The sequence below is a fragment of the Populus nigra genome, chromosome 19 (assembly GCF_951802175.1).
Source record: "Populus nigra chromosome 19, ddPopNigr1.1, whole genome shotgun sequence".
In the NCBI taxonomy this organism is placed as follows: domain Eukaryota; kingdom Viridiplantae; phylum Streptophyta; class Magnoliopsida; order Malpighiales; family Salicaceae; genus Populus; species Populus nigra.
This window is the reverse complement of record NC_084870.1, coordinates 6,844,843-6,859,447: the sequence shown is the minus strand read 5'-3', so window position 1 is coordinate 6,859,447 and position 14,605 is coordinate 6,844,843. Positions and strand designations below refer to the sequence as shown.

Genomic DNA, 14,605 nt, shown 5'->3' with positions numbered 1-14,605 from the left:
TCTGGCTATCAAGACTCGAGGAAATTATCTGGTGATCTTCAAGAGTGGTGCTCTTTCCTTTTCTGATTTTATCTTCTCCTGTGATGGTATCATCAAGTGACACGTATCAAATGCAGTTCCCCACGTTTTGGACAAGGGCCGTGTTGGTCCTTTGCGTTGCTTGTTGGCTGTTGTATTGTGTTATGCTGCGTGTTGTATTAATATTTGTATTATTCGATACAATCCAAATAGTTAAAATTGAATAATATGTATATTATAGACGATTGTGGTTTAAATTTTTAAAAAAATAGATATTATAAGTGGGTAGTTGGTAAAGATTTTTAAAACTCGATCTAACTCATATCCTATATTAATTTTATTTTTATATTTAATAGTTTATAAATTAAATTTTTATTTTTATTTTATTTAGAAATATTTTAGTTTTATTAATGGATTTTCTATTGAATTTCTTTAATTGTAATAAAAAATTAATTTATCTATTTACTAGAAGGAAGGAAGAAGACAGTAGAATTCAATAATGGTGCACTATATGATAATTTTACCTGCACTGAGGGTATCATGACACCTATAATTTATGCTATAAGCTTTTTTTTAAATACATATTTATAAAAATTAACAATATAAATTCAAATCATAAATATTTATAATATCCATAAAATTAGTTCATACTCATATATCCAACTCGTTTGATTTCAAAACAAAATTAAATATGTATATTTTTTTTTCTCTACTGACTTTTTAGTTTTATATATAGGATGGTGATGTGTACAAGTCATTTTAATCAAATCAATGACGCAAGAAATGAAAAAAGAAATAAGATTTTGAGATAGAATTGTATAAAACACTAGCATCTATAATGTAAAACACTAATATATCTAGAATGTATTAGTTTTTTATAAAAAAGACGATGTTGAAAGTTGTCATTTTAATTATAAAAAAATATATCTAACAATAAATATAATAATAATAATGATAATAATTAATTAATTATTATTATTATTATTATGAATGACAATGATGATTTAAAGTGATGATGAAGAATAAGTAGCTTATTGTATTGATCATTTAAAACAGATAAATGAAGTTTTATGGGTACAGTTATAGTTATTTTTAAAAGTATTATTTGCTTATAAATATATCAAAATAATTTTTTATTATTTTTTAAAATTTATTTTTAACATTAGCATATTAAAACGATCTAAAAATATATAAAAAATTAGCAAGCCTCCGTTAACTCGCATTCCTAGACAATGTCGAAGAAGAAGACGATCTCAAATCTTTATTATCTCCGGATTGATGGCTAATGGTTCCGCTGGTTCATGAGATTTTGCTGACACCAAACAAGGAGAACAAGATTGCATTAACCTTAAGGGGTGCAGTTTAATTGGTCAGGTCTTGAGTTTGCTCCTTAAAGGTCACAAGTTCGAGTTTCACAAACCTCAAGGGCACTAGAGACTTACATGATCGTTAATTTCAAGGTTCGTAGGATTAGTCGAGGTGTACGCAGGCTAACCCGAACACTCACATTAAAAAAAACGAGATTGCATTACTTGCGAAACATCTCTCACGTCAAAGCTAGGCTTGCAATATCTAAAAGAAGGCATAATAAAAGAGATCGCACGAATAGATTTAGAGTCGTAGTGAATAGCCACCATGGATGCGGCAAGTTGTATTTCGAGTGTGTTTTGAAGTGTGATAGCAGTTACTTTTCAAAATATTTTTCATTCAAAAACACATCAAAAAAATGTTTTTTTTACTTTTTAAAAATCATTTCTAATATCAGCACATCGAAATGATATGAAAGCATTAAAAAATATTAATTTAAAAAAATATTTTAATTTTTTAAAATCACTTCCAAAATATATTCTCAAACACACATCCAAAATATATACTGATAAGATAAACGTTGTTGAAGAAAAGTCCAAATATTTTGTGCAGAGTGTCCACATAATTAATATGCTGATAAAAGGGAATAAAAGTGTTGGCAATCCAAGCAATATACAATAAATTATTTTTTCCAAAGCTCAAATCGATCACAACACACGCGCACGCGCACACACACACACACTATATATATATATATATATATATATATATCTTCTTTGATATTTTCTGTTGGCTTTTTACGTTCATCGACGACATACCGGCATAACATGCTTTCTTTCAGAAAACTATACAAAGCTAGACCACGACCACGTACAGTGATTGTAGTTATTCCAATATAAGACGACAGTGATTTACTGAGAGACGACATCATCTTGGGATTGAGAAGTATGCTGTGGAGGCTACGAAGTATGTAGGAATAAATGATGTTATGATGCATTAATTCAGGATCAAATTAGACAGGATTGACGTTAAAAAAACCACTTTAATTTAAAATTTTAAATTATTAAATGAAATTTTAAAATATAATTTAATTAAATTGATGAATAAATTTAACTTGCTTAAGCGTCCGTTTGGGAATGCGGTGCAAACCACGTTCTCAAAATTTTTTTATTTATTTTTGTTTTTTGAATTTTTTTGACATGTTAATTTTAAAAATATTTTTTTAAAAATAAAATAATATTATTTTAATATATTTTAATATAAAAAAATATTTAAAAAATATAAGCAACAAATTCCTAAACATCCTCCTCCGACAAGAGGTGGAGGCACGTATGTTACCCTATGACACTCTGAATTTTTACAGAAAAAAGTCGTATAAAAGAAGACAGATCCAACGGCGATCGAGGTGTCACAGATGAGGCTACAGGTCATAAAAAATAGGATGACCAAGCGTGGCCTGGGTGGTTGCACCAAGTATTCTTTCATTTTTCAATCACCTCTGACGAGTTGGTGATTCAAGAAAAAAAAAGGCGATTTTTTTTATTTGCCTGGTTATGGATTGAAATTTTGAAATATAACTGGGATTATCGGAGATAAATAAAAGTGAATATAATAAACCAAGTGAGAATGACTTAAGAAATTCCAAACAAACTAGTTGAAGAATCTTATTTTAATTATTAAAATAAAAAAAATGTTTTTAATTTGATATCTTAACAGATCCAGAAGATGTTGAAATTGGTTCAAACTTAGCAAGATCAGAATCACAGTTTAATTTACTTTCTTATGGATTCTTGTTATCAAGCTTATCAAGAAACTATATAAATGTCCTCATTAGTTTCCAGCGGTAAATCATATCGAGTTTTCTGCATTCACGTCTGGTTTTAGAAATCACATTTAGATTTTAGTCAATTTATTCATCGTTTAAAATATTACAATCAAATCTTTGTCATACCCTTTAAATAGATATAATTTTTTTTAGATTAACATGGGTGTCCGGGTTAGTTTACGGACACCTCGACTAATCTTATGGATCCTAAAGTTAACAACCATATAAGTTTCTAGTGGCTATCAATATTAGTAATCATAGAGCTTGAACCTGAGATCACAGGAAAAACAAACTCTTTAATTCCAAACTCTTACCATTAAAGCACATTCTAGATGATTAGATATGACATAAGTTGGTTTGAATGGATGTGGTTTTAATTTTTTAAAAGCTACAAATTATAGGTGTTGAAAATAATATGTTAAAATGATCATTAAATTATTTTTTAAAATATTATCAAACACTTAAAAATTATAATCACAGCTAAAAATCACAATGAAATTGGTGATTTCTAAAACTAATAAAGCATTTGGGAACGCCGTGCAAACCGCGTTCCTAAAAAATTTAAATTTTTTTTGCTAAAATTTAATATAATTTATACGTTTTGGATCGTTTTGATGTGCTGATGTCAAAAAAAAATTTTAAAAAATAAAAAAAAATTATTGGCTTGCATTTTAGCACAAAAAATTATTTAAAAAACAACCATTATCACACTGTTAAATATATTCTAAATCAATTTCAAAATCTCAAAGTCAAACTAGCTATTTATATCGAATGTGAATTGAAACTGGTTCAGGTTTCGATTTATAAATCTCTTACATGTAATGTTGTCCAAATAAAAAGCATAATCGGGAGTTCAATTTCAATGTTAAGGTCTCATTTTAACTAGATTTGTTTTCTATTAAAAAAAAAAGATAGATTTTGAGAGGGAAAAAGAAGATGGACTTTTGAAAGGGAATAGCAGATAACGATTGAAGAGAGAGAAAGAATTCCCTGTATAGGAAACTAAACTCAAACTATTTATATCGAATTTGAATTGAAACTTATACAAGTTCTGATTTATAAATCTTACATGTAATGTTGTCCAAAAGCATAATCTTCATATTGGAAAGCGTGTCTAATTTCAAAATAATAGATTAAGGGGCGTTTAGGATAGCGATACGGTTGTTTTTTAAAATGTTTTTTTTATATTCTGAAATATATTAAAATAATATTTTTATTTTATTTTTAAAATTTATTTTAAACACCAGCATATCAAAACGATACAAAAATATAAAACAATTTAATTTTAAACAAAAAAAAATTAATTTTAACCAATATCCGGGACATACTCTCAAACGAGGGTTGATAGTGTGTTTGTTTTCGCGTTGAAAAAATGTTTTAAAAATCTTTAAATTTTGTTGTTTCAAAATATTTTTTAATAGTTTTAAATTATTTTGATATGATGATATCAAAAATAAATTAAAAAATTAAAAACATATTATTTTAATATATTTATAAATAAATAAATAAATATTTTAAAAAATAATTACATCAGACTAATCTAAAACAACTCAGTGACTCACAAATGAGACTCGTAAGAGGCTGTTTGGTAACAAGGTTGCGTCTGTGTTTTAAACAAAACACAAATGCAACCCGTTTGGTAAAGGAAAAAACAATTTATTGTTCATGGGTCCCACAATCTTTTTGTGTCCGAAAAGCTGGAGAGTTCCGGTTCAAAGCTTAAAATGCATTGAACCAAGTCCTACCAAGTAAAATAAAAAAATTATTTTTTATTTTTTAATTGTGTTTTATTTGAAAAACTAGTGTTTAACATTATTCAATGACACTACATAAATTAGACAAAGATCGCTTGATGACGTAACATTTACAGAATTTGATTGCAATCCCAATTTTGTTCTTGATTATATTTTACCTAATGTTATTGCGCGCTTAATTCACTCGAGCTGTTCATGTGAACAGAGTTTTTTTTCATGAAAAACCAGTGCAGTTAATTGATTTCACTCACATTGTTCACGTGAATGTGCACAATAATTTTTTTAAAAAAATTAGTTTAAGGTGAGTTAAATTTACTCATATTGTAATCTCAATTTTATTCCTGATAGTATTTTACATAATTTTATTACATGCTCAAAAAATCATGAAAACTGTAATTCTTGCATGATGAATTTTGTATGTAATGGAATTGTAGATAGTTTAATGAAACAATAACATTTTTTATATAAAATTTGATTTATTCCATGATGTGCAATAGTTAAATCTACAATATTTAAATTAAAAACCATAAATATTAATATATATTTTTTAAAATTATTTTATAACCTCAATTTCAAAAACATTCTTAACCAGATACACTAAACTATTTTTTGACCAGCCTTAATTTTAACCACAGTTTTAACCAAACATATATTTTTTCAAACCAACTTCAACTAAAAGTACTTTTTATAAAACAATTTTTTTAAAATCACAACCATAACAGTTATCACAATACCAAATATACTAGAATGGTATCATGAAAACCCTTTTGAAGGCCTTGAATTTAAAGCGCTATCAATTCTCTGCAACCTTGTAAGAAAACTCCTTTTTTTTCTTCTTTTAGGAGAATGATAAAGAAATACTTTTATCGAAAAAGTTTGAAATTTTTTTTCTTATAAGTAATATGTTTTTGATGTGCTAATCTCAAAAATAATTTTTAAAAAATAAAAAAATATTATTGACACACTTTTCTGAATGAAAAGCACTTCGAAAAGCAACCACAACCATACTTTTAGATCAAGTCCATGTACTATTTATCTTGTTTTATAAAGTTAGTTATTAGTTAATACATTTTAATGATTTTTTTTATCAGAGTATGAAGATGAAGGCGCGACACTTATTTTATTGTAGAATTATAATAACTTGTTTTTTAAATTTTTTTCATGTGAAATAAAAAAATAAGTAAATTAACTAAGAAAAATAACTAAACCAGCCTAATTAATTAAAATAAATAAATTTGACAGGTTTATTTTCTATTTTTTTTTATTTCTTTAATTATATAACTTGATAAATAAAAGAGTTAGTCTAATATATGGATGTCAAGTAGGCGTAAGAACCAATGACATTAAGATAAAAGGATTTCTGGAGAACAAAATAAACAGTAGCTAAGGACATGTTTGTTTTCTGGAAAGTAATTTTCAGGAAATTAATTTCCAAACTTTTCTATGTTTGTTTGTCATTAAGAAAGGTGATCAACGGAAAACACTTTCCGGTCAAAGAAAAATTTGACTTAGTTTTCAGGAAAGTATTTTCTCTTTTGGCTGTGTTTATTTTCCGGAAAATGGTTTCCGAAAAAACACTTTCCAAACTTTCATGTGTTTGTTTACCATTAGAAAAGTTGATCAATAGAAAACACTTTCTAGTCAAAGGAAAATTTAGCTTGGTTTTCAAGAAAGTGTTTTCCTGTAAAATTTGGAAGAAAAACACTTTCCGGAAGTTGTGAAAAATTTAGAAAAGTCATTATTTGCTGATTATATCAAATTTGATCCTCAAATTTTCGATTGCTATATATATTTTGTTTTGAATATTTATTTTTTAATTTCATCTCTTAAAATTTAATTTTTATATTAACTTAGGTCCTTATTTTTATAATTGCTATTTGCCTTTTCCTTATCATTTTTTATTGAAATTTTTTATCTATCAAATTTGGTCCTCATTCTTTCGATTGTTACTTATTTTATTTGAAATAATTTATGAAATGTTAATTATTATTATTTTAATTTCTTCATCTTTCAATTTTTTTATTTTTTATTTGATCTCTATTATTTTGATTATTATTTATTTTATCTGAGATAATTTATGAAATTATATTTTTTTTTCAATTTCATTTCCATTTAACTTTTTAATTTGTAAGATTTGTTCCTCATTATTTTAATAAACTTGAAAAAAATAAAACATTAATAAGTTATTTTCCAGTTTATTTTCCATAACATAACCAAATACCGGAAAATATTTTCTAATTTATTTTTTATTATACTATCAAATATCAAAAAATATTTTCCTGAAATTTATTTTTTCAAAATTTATTTTTTCTAGAATTCACTTTTTTTTAAAAAAAACATTTTTTCCGGTAAACAACTAAGGCTAAGAGTAAATAAGTGAAATTACACATAAACGCCAGTCCCATGAAATGTGGAGAATTGAGAAGAGAGACAGAGACAAGTGTCTCAGATCTGTGACTCTATTAATGTGGTTTCTGCCAACTTTTTTATTTCTCAGACTGCCCATGTGCACTTATCTCACTCACTTTTGTCCTCATCTCGTTATAAATATAAGCATTTCCTAACCCTTTTTCTCTCCCACATCGAAGACACTTCATCTCTCTCTGTCACCGCACAAAGCTTGGCTAGTTTGTGTTCGTTTGTTCTCTGAAAATGGCTGTTGGGTTTTCGCTTATGCTTGCATTGTTCTTGCTCTTCATTGGCTCTGCCTCAGCTGCTACTTACATGGAAGGTAATGCTAGCTAAGTACTAATTTCTATGTTTAATGTTGTGACCCCATTTAACTGGCTTAGACAAGGAAGATTTAGCATAATAGTGTCATAGTGTGTTCATTGAGTTGGGGTTTTTTGTGTTTTTGTTCTCTCTTTTGGCATATATACGTGCGTAAAGTGCAAACTTTTTCTTGTTTGCCGGGCTTTTGGCAGTTAATGTCTCGTTTGATTTTTTAGTCTACAAGGTTGAATCTTTATGCTTCATACTTATAAAACCTTCTTTCAGGGCTTTACTGTAAGATTTAGTGATGGATTTTCTCCTCTCCCTTTCACCTTTACTTGCTAGTTACAGTTTCACATCCATTTTCAAAGATTTCCCGAAAGAGAAAGTTAGGTTACTCTTAGATTTAGAGTGGCCATCAAAGAAAGAGGGATGCAGATTTGGTTCTCTACTTTCTTTAGCAAATTTCTTTGCTTACTACTAATTTCACTTTCTCATTTTGACTTGGTCTGCTCTCTGTCTCCAGGCTTTCTAAAAAATGGCAACTTTGAAGAGAAACCAAAACCTGGTGCCATCAGAAAAACAGTCCTTAAAGGAAAAAATGCACTCCCCAGCTGGGAAATCAATGGCTTCGTAGAATACATCTCTGCTGGGCCACAACCCGGTGGCATGTACTTTAATGTGGCTCATGGTGTCCATGCGGTAAGGCTAGGCAATGAGGCCTCAATTTCTCAAACAATAACGATAAAAGCAGGCTCTCTTTATGCCCTAACTTTTGGTGCTTCAAGAACTTGTGCTCAAGACGAGGTGCTGAGAGTCTCAGTTGGTCCTGTGTTTGGGGACCTGCCTTTGCAGACTCTGTATAGTAGTAATGGTGGAGACACTTATGCTTGGGGATTTAGACTCAATGCCACTGTTGTTAAAGTGACATTTCACAATACCGGGGTCCAAGAGGACCCTGCGTGTGGACCACTCATTGATGCAGTTGCTATCAAGGAGCTCTTTCCACCAATGCCCACAAGAGGTAATGATAACTAACTCTATTATTGTGATGTTCTGTCTTTGGTATGGAGAATTTGTGGGGCTTGTTTTAGCTGTATTTTTGTGATTTCTTGTCTGATTTTGTTTTGCCAGATTATTTTCTGTATTGCTTGTTTTTGTGGGATTGGATGTCGAGGCTGTTGCATATGTAGAGACTATTTTTCATTGGCTTGGATCTTCAACTCTCAACGCCTTTACATTTGGTGCTCTAGCCTCAGACATTGTTTGTAGATCTATCCAAGATTGCGCTTTAGTTAGTTGCTTGGTTTATCTGGTTGGCTTTAGCCCACAATTTTTGGTTTCTATTGCATATATGATATTGAAGATGGTAATTTGATTTTAGAACCATCACTTTGTCAATCTTGTCAAACAAAGGATACACTTGACTCGAGATGCAGTCTTGTTTATCCATCTGAAGTTCTAAACTCCTGCCTATTCTCTTTGAATGGTTGCGATAGAAGTGATATATGTATCTGTGATGGTGATAGTTAAGTTGCTGCCGTGGTTAAATAATTTTGAAGTTAAATGTTTGCTCTAAAACATGTAAAATTTTCAAATTTGATTTCTATTTTCTTTCACAAGAGTTTGATGATAGCTTCTCTTATCTATTGACGGTTGTAAATGATGTCTTGTAGATAACCTTGTAAAGAATCATGGCTTTGAGGAGGGTCCTCATCGGTTAGTAAACGCCTCCAATGGCATCCTCCTTCCTCCAAGACAAGAAGATCTCACATCTCCACTCCCTGGCTGGATTATCGAATCACTTAAAGCTGTGAAGTTCATTGACAAAAGGCACTTCAATGTTCCCTTTGGACTTGCTGCTGTTGAGCTTGTTGCAGGAAGAGAAAGTGCAATTGCCCAAATCCTCAGAACAACTCCCAACAAAGTCTACAGTCTCGCATTCACAATCGGAGATGCGAGGAATGGTTGCCATGGATCCATGATGGTTGAGGCATTCGCTGCTGGTGATACGTTTGAGGTTCCATTCGAATCCAAAGGAAAGGGTGAATCCAAGACCGCAAGTTTCAAGTTCAAAGCCATTTCAGCTAGGACAAGAATTACATTTTACAGTTCATACTACCATACTAGGATTGATGACTACGGATCCCTTTGTGGTCCTATACTTGATGAAGTTAGGGTATCCCCTATTGCTTAGGTGCTAGTTCTACCTTGGTGCTTCCATCATTAGAAAACTACATGTTCCTGGTTGTTTTTATATATAGGGATCCTGCAACAGTTATCATCCGTCGAGGCACATGCTCTACTTTTGTATCTATCTAGGCCATGTGGTCTTTGTTGTTGTATGATGTCGCCTTCACGTGGTGTCAGAAGAAAGAGCCTTATGGATAAGATGATAGTAGAAACTATGTGATTTACTATTTCTAGGACGTGTAATGGCAACAGCTTTATTTACTCAAGTGCGTATGATCGAAAATTCAAAATTTCAAACCAAAGTTGAAAAAAGACCTGGCAACCTGGGCTATAACCAGGTGACCGGTCCATCTATATGGTTGATAACATCAATTCAAAATCCCCGCATGTTTTTTTTTATATATATATAAAAAAGAGAGTAAAGATGTTCTAATTCCACCCGAAAGCCAAAAGCTGATAAAAGAAACCTGGTGTCTAGAGTTCCAAAATAAAAATAATCATCATGGTTAATTACATCTACGTGTTCGATGAATCAAAAGCAATAAACTTAACGACGGAGCAATGTGATTGAAGGAAAATTTGGTTTATTGGCTCGTCGTCACAAGTGAAATCCAGCAGCATCTCTGAATTCGTTAGTTACATTTAGCTTTCATCCTTAACCCTGTTGTTATCCATAACAAATCTTCAACCAAAAAAAAAAAACAAAACTCAAGGAAAATGTGTTTTATTACATCATCCCAACAGCATCGGAAGTAATTTTCATGTAAGAACATTATTATTTATCATATCACTAACGTCAAAATATATTTCAAAATATATTGTACATAAGAATACAACTGATTTGGTGTTGTTGCCCCCTATCCAAAAAGTGTCAGGGCATCGTTGCCATGATAAGCTTCAATAGGAAAATTACAGAAGGAACTCTGCTTCATATGATGATTAAGCCGATGTGGCCAAGGTCCACTTACGAAATGCAAGATACAACTGTCTTCACTGACTTGCATCCAAAGTGCCCACAAGACACTTCTCTAGCAAGAAATCAGCATTCACCCAGGCATGGTAATTGTCTGAAATGAAGTGTTAAGGATTGCAATCTGGGCAGAGAAGCTCAACAGTCTTAAGGGGAAAAAAGCCTGTTCATGCGTTGAAAATCCGTTCCCTTTCCCCCCCTCGGAAGCAAAATCTTGAAGGACAGCTTCTTAATTAAGCAAGAAAGGCAAGCAGGTTAAGATGAACTGATAGACTTCCCCATGGATCGAGCTTGACCATGGTTAGAAAGTTCGATGGTGAGCAGAATATCACTCGCTTTTGGGGCATCGATTATAAATATAGCTTCAAAGAAAAAATAAAACCACATAAATCTTAACAATTTCAGATTGGGTTGAAACGAATTCATCTTTCAAGCTTGCTCATTTTTGCACAGCATGAAAAAAGTAGATGTTTCACATGGGATGATTATCCGGTCCAAACTGATCTTCAGCTACACCCTCTAAAATTCACCAAGAAAAAGAAAATCCAGAAAAGGATACTGAATAAAGATGTACAGTCTTTTCCTAAATTTGCTGAACTATACCAGTTCAGCAAATTGGCATCAATAAAAACATATTAAATCATGAATAAATGTTTGCAAGGCTAGTGTGGAATCTTCTTAAGATCACACTTGCTTGCATCATAAAGAGAATCTCACGGTGTGAGCATGCTTCTCAATCGATGTTTACACAATGAGCGATGACAACATGATGAATCTTAACCAATCCTTCGAGGAAAACTCAATACGTCAAGGCTTTAAAGATGGAAAATAAAGATGATGTAAGGCAACATAGTAAAATGGCAACTATTTGCCAAATACTGGTAAGAATGCTACAACAAACATTAAGGATACAGAAAAAACAAAAGTAAAGAAACATGACAGCAAATTTGCAATTCTATACCTGCAAGATCATGGTGTTTTTGAGTAAGTTTAAGCCAATCCATTTGGCTATAACCTTTCTCAAACGGAACCTTAGCTTGTGCTCGAGCCACTGGCTTGCTAGCAGAAACCTTTTCTTCTTCGGATTTAGTGTTGGGAATTCCGACCGGTGATGTTCTGATAGTTGCTCATCGGAGGCTTAAGCACACTGACACAATATTTAACGTGGTTCGGCAAAACCGCCTACATCCACGGGAGAGGTTCATTTTATTAGAGATAGAGAAAGGATACAATAAATACATGTAGAGGAGGAGGATTACATCCACTTTACTCAACTCTCTCAACTCTCTTGCTGCACTTGCAGCTGCTGCAATGGCAGCAAGGCTGCTGCCATTGCAGCCCCTCTTTCTCTCTTCTTCTCTTCTCTTCACGTTCTCACAACTCTCTCTTCCACTCTCACATTTTGCTCTCACATAATGCCTCTATTTATAGGCATTTCATGGCAGCTCTTCTTGCTTTGTTGTCAACATTGGTGGCTGCCAAACTCCAGCTCATTCAACAATGGTGGCTGCCAACTCCTCCTCTTCTTCAACAAAGGTGGCTGCCAATAGTCAAATGGTTGGTGCCAACCATTTGCTGCACATGCAATGGCAACCAAACCTAACATTTAGTAGTCAAAGTTCCAGCATTTCCAGATGGGATTTGTCTAGACTGTCCTCGATCTGGCACATCAAATAATATTGAACAACGAAGAACCAACAGTTTTCTCATTCTTGGAATCAGCATCATTAGGCAAATTATCTCTCCACACAATACCACCGCCGCCCTGATTACTATTAGTGCCATTTGAAAACCCATCTTTGATACTTATACATCCAATATCCAATGGAAGATTCTTCGCCTCTAGTCCATTTTTTTATCAACAGGTAATCCCGCCTAAATTCTTCAACAAATATTTTAATCTCAGAAACACTCCAGTAATTAAAATTATTTCAAGAAAGTGAAATTAATTATTCGAATAAGTAATTAAATGAATGCAGTGTAAATACCTGGCAAAAAGTGAAATCATCGTAAATGTCCATTTCACGCTAAATTTAATTAAAAATAAATTAGCTCCAGCAAGATTTCCTGGCAATTCGTGCAATAATTATCAGCAACAATTATTTGATCGCTTATAGATATAAATAAGTAATAATTAACTGATTTAACTGAATTGGAAGCCTTTTTTTAATTGTTTAGATATATCTGAACAGCAGCAAATGCATGAGGGGAAACAATGTCGAATATTTTATCAGGAACAAGATAGAATCTTGCAACAGAAAAGGATCCTGGTCAAGTTCTTGAAGTTGCTGGTGTAAAACTCTGCGTTTTTAATGTAGAGATGGCTGTTGAGAAGATCAATTTGCTCCTTTTTTCTGTATTTTCTGCAGGGAAAAGGGTTTATTCGTTTTTTTTCTTTTTTTTTTTATTCTCAGTTTTGGTTTTGCGGTTCTGTTTTTCACTCAAGCGGCCGGTTAAACCCTGCCACGTAGTTTTTTAAATTGGTTTTTAGTAATTTCCTTTTTTCTCTTGCGTTTATTGAGGTTTCGCACAGACGAATTAAATGGTAGGGGTGTTGAAAAAAATCCTTTCCTCTCTAATATTTATATTCTTTAAGCCGATTGAATTTATCAAAATCAAATAATATTGATATTATAAATAATAATAAATTAAAAAAATTAAAAAAATAAATATCATAGATTAAATGAAAGGTCAAAATTCCAGACTCAATTTATATACTATATATATTTTTAATCTTTATGGATTGAATATTTATTTAAAAATATTTCTAACATAAAATTATTATTAGTGATCTTCTCATTAAATCTACTTAACATTAAAAAAGAATATTGTTTTTTTTTGGAGTGGAGAAGGAGACAACTATAATTTAATATCGATGCAATGTATAAAAATTAGATTTGATACTAAGAGTTATAATATCTAAAGTTGATGTCTAGGTTCGCTTCTAAATATAAACTCATAAGAATTAGTAATATAAATCTAATCTGTTAATACATGTAATATTTATAAAAAAAAATTAATCTACCCCAACATGTTTACCCTGCTTTGTTAAAAAAATTATATTTATAATTTATAAAATATTAAAAATTAAGTTAGATATAATTACTCAAACTTGACCAAAGTATATTTATTAACACGGTATTAAATTAAACGGTTAGAGGATTGACTAAATTTTAGTTTGTGCTGCATTTAAAGTAAAACGTAGCTCATTTATTCAAAGTTGATACTGTTATCAAGGAACGACTTCTTTTTTTGGTAGAAGTAATAAACACGAAATTAAAATAATTCACAGGTAGTCATCTAATTTTTTTGCAAGGTAGTTAAACTATTTTCTTTATATCAATTAGTAAATATTAACGATGACAGCATTGATGCAGTCACAAGTTCTACTCCAATTACAAGTTTTCGTTGTAAAATGACGAGTGTATTTAAAAATAGCTCGGTGGGAAGTAGATTTACTTCTAATTTTACGTTCTCCAGGTTTGTTTTCATATATATATATATATATATATATATATATATATATATATATATATATATTTAAATAAAAAATATTTTTAAAAACACACTCGAGAGTGGCTATATTTTAAAAATATTTTCAAATATATATATATATATATATTAAAAAATATATTTCAAATATTTAATGTTCAAGCCAACTCCAAATAAAGGGTTACTAAAGTGGCTATATTTTTTCATTATTGTATTTTTAAATCGAGAGTGGGCTGAATTCTAAAACATACTCTAAATAATATATTTGTTTTTAACTTAAAATATATATTTTAAATATTTTTAATTCATGAACATGAAATTTATGGTTATTTA

General features: G+C 30.7%; 1 protein-coding gene and 1 long non-coding RNA gene across 2 annotated transcripts; one reads left to right on the top strand and one right to left on the bottom strand.

Moving 5' to 3' along the window:
• The first annotated feature begins 7,465 nt into the window (after nt 1-7,465).
• Nucleotides 7,466-10,076, top strand: LOC133679568 (protein TEEBE-like). The gene is made up of 3 exons (XM_062102206.1): nt 7,466-7,636; nt 8,144-8,641; nt 9,294-10,076. The coding sequence occupies exons 1-3, from the start codon at nt 7,558-7,560 to the stop codon at nt 9,812-9,814; spliced, it is 1,098 nt and encodes a 365-aa protein (XP_061958190.1). The 5' UTR covers nt 7,466-7,557; the 3' UTR covers nt 9,815-10,076.
• Nucleotides 10,077-10,518: 442 nt separating this feature from the next.
• On the bottom strand, nt 10,519-12,310 carry LOC133680551 (uncharacterized). Its single transcript, XR_009836340.1, has 2 exons — nt 11,742-12,310; nt 10,519-11,142 (listed from the first exon to the last, which is right to left on the bottom strand). It is a non-coding gene; the product is annotated as an uncharacterized LOC133680551 (long non-coding RNA).
• Nucleotides 12,311-14,605: the final 2,295 nt, after the last annotated feature.

Coding starts and splice junctions, on each gene's coding strand:
- LOC133679568 (XM_062102206.1), top strand. CDS start 7,558: ATGGCTGTTGGGTTTTCGCTTATGCTTGCATTGTTCTTGCTCTTCATT. Junction 7,637..8,143: donor AGCTGCTACTTACATGGAAG/GTAATGCTAGCT, acceptor CTCTGTCTCCAG/GCTTTCTAAAAAATGGCAAC. Junction 8,642..9,293: donor TCCACCAATGCCCACAAGAG/GTAATGATAACT, acceptor GATGTCTTGTAG/ATAACCTTGTAAAGAATCAT.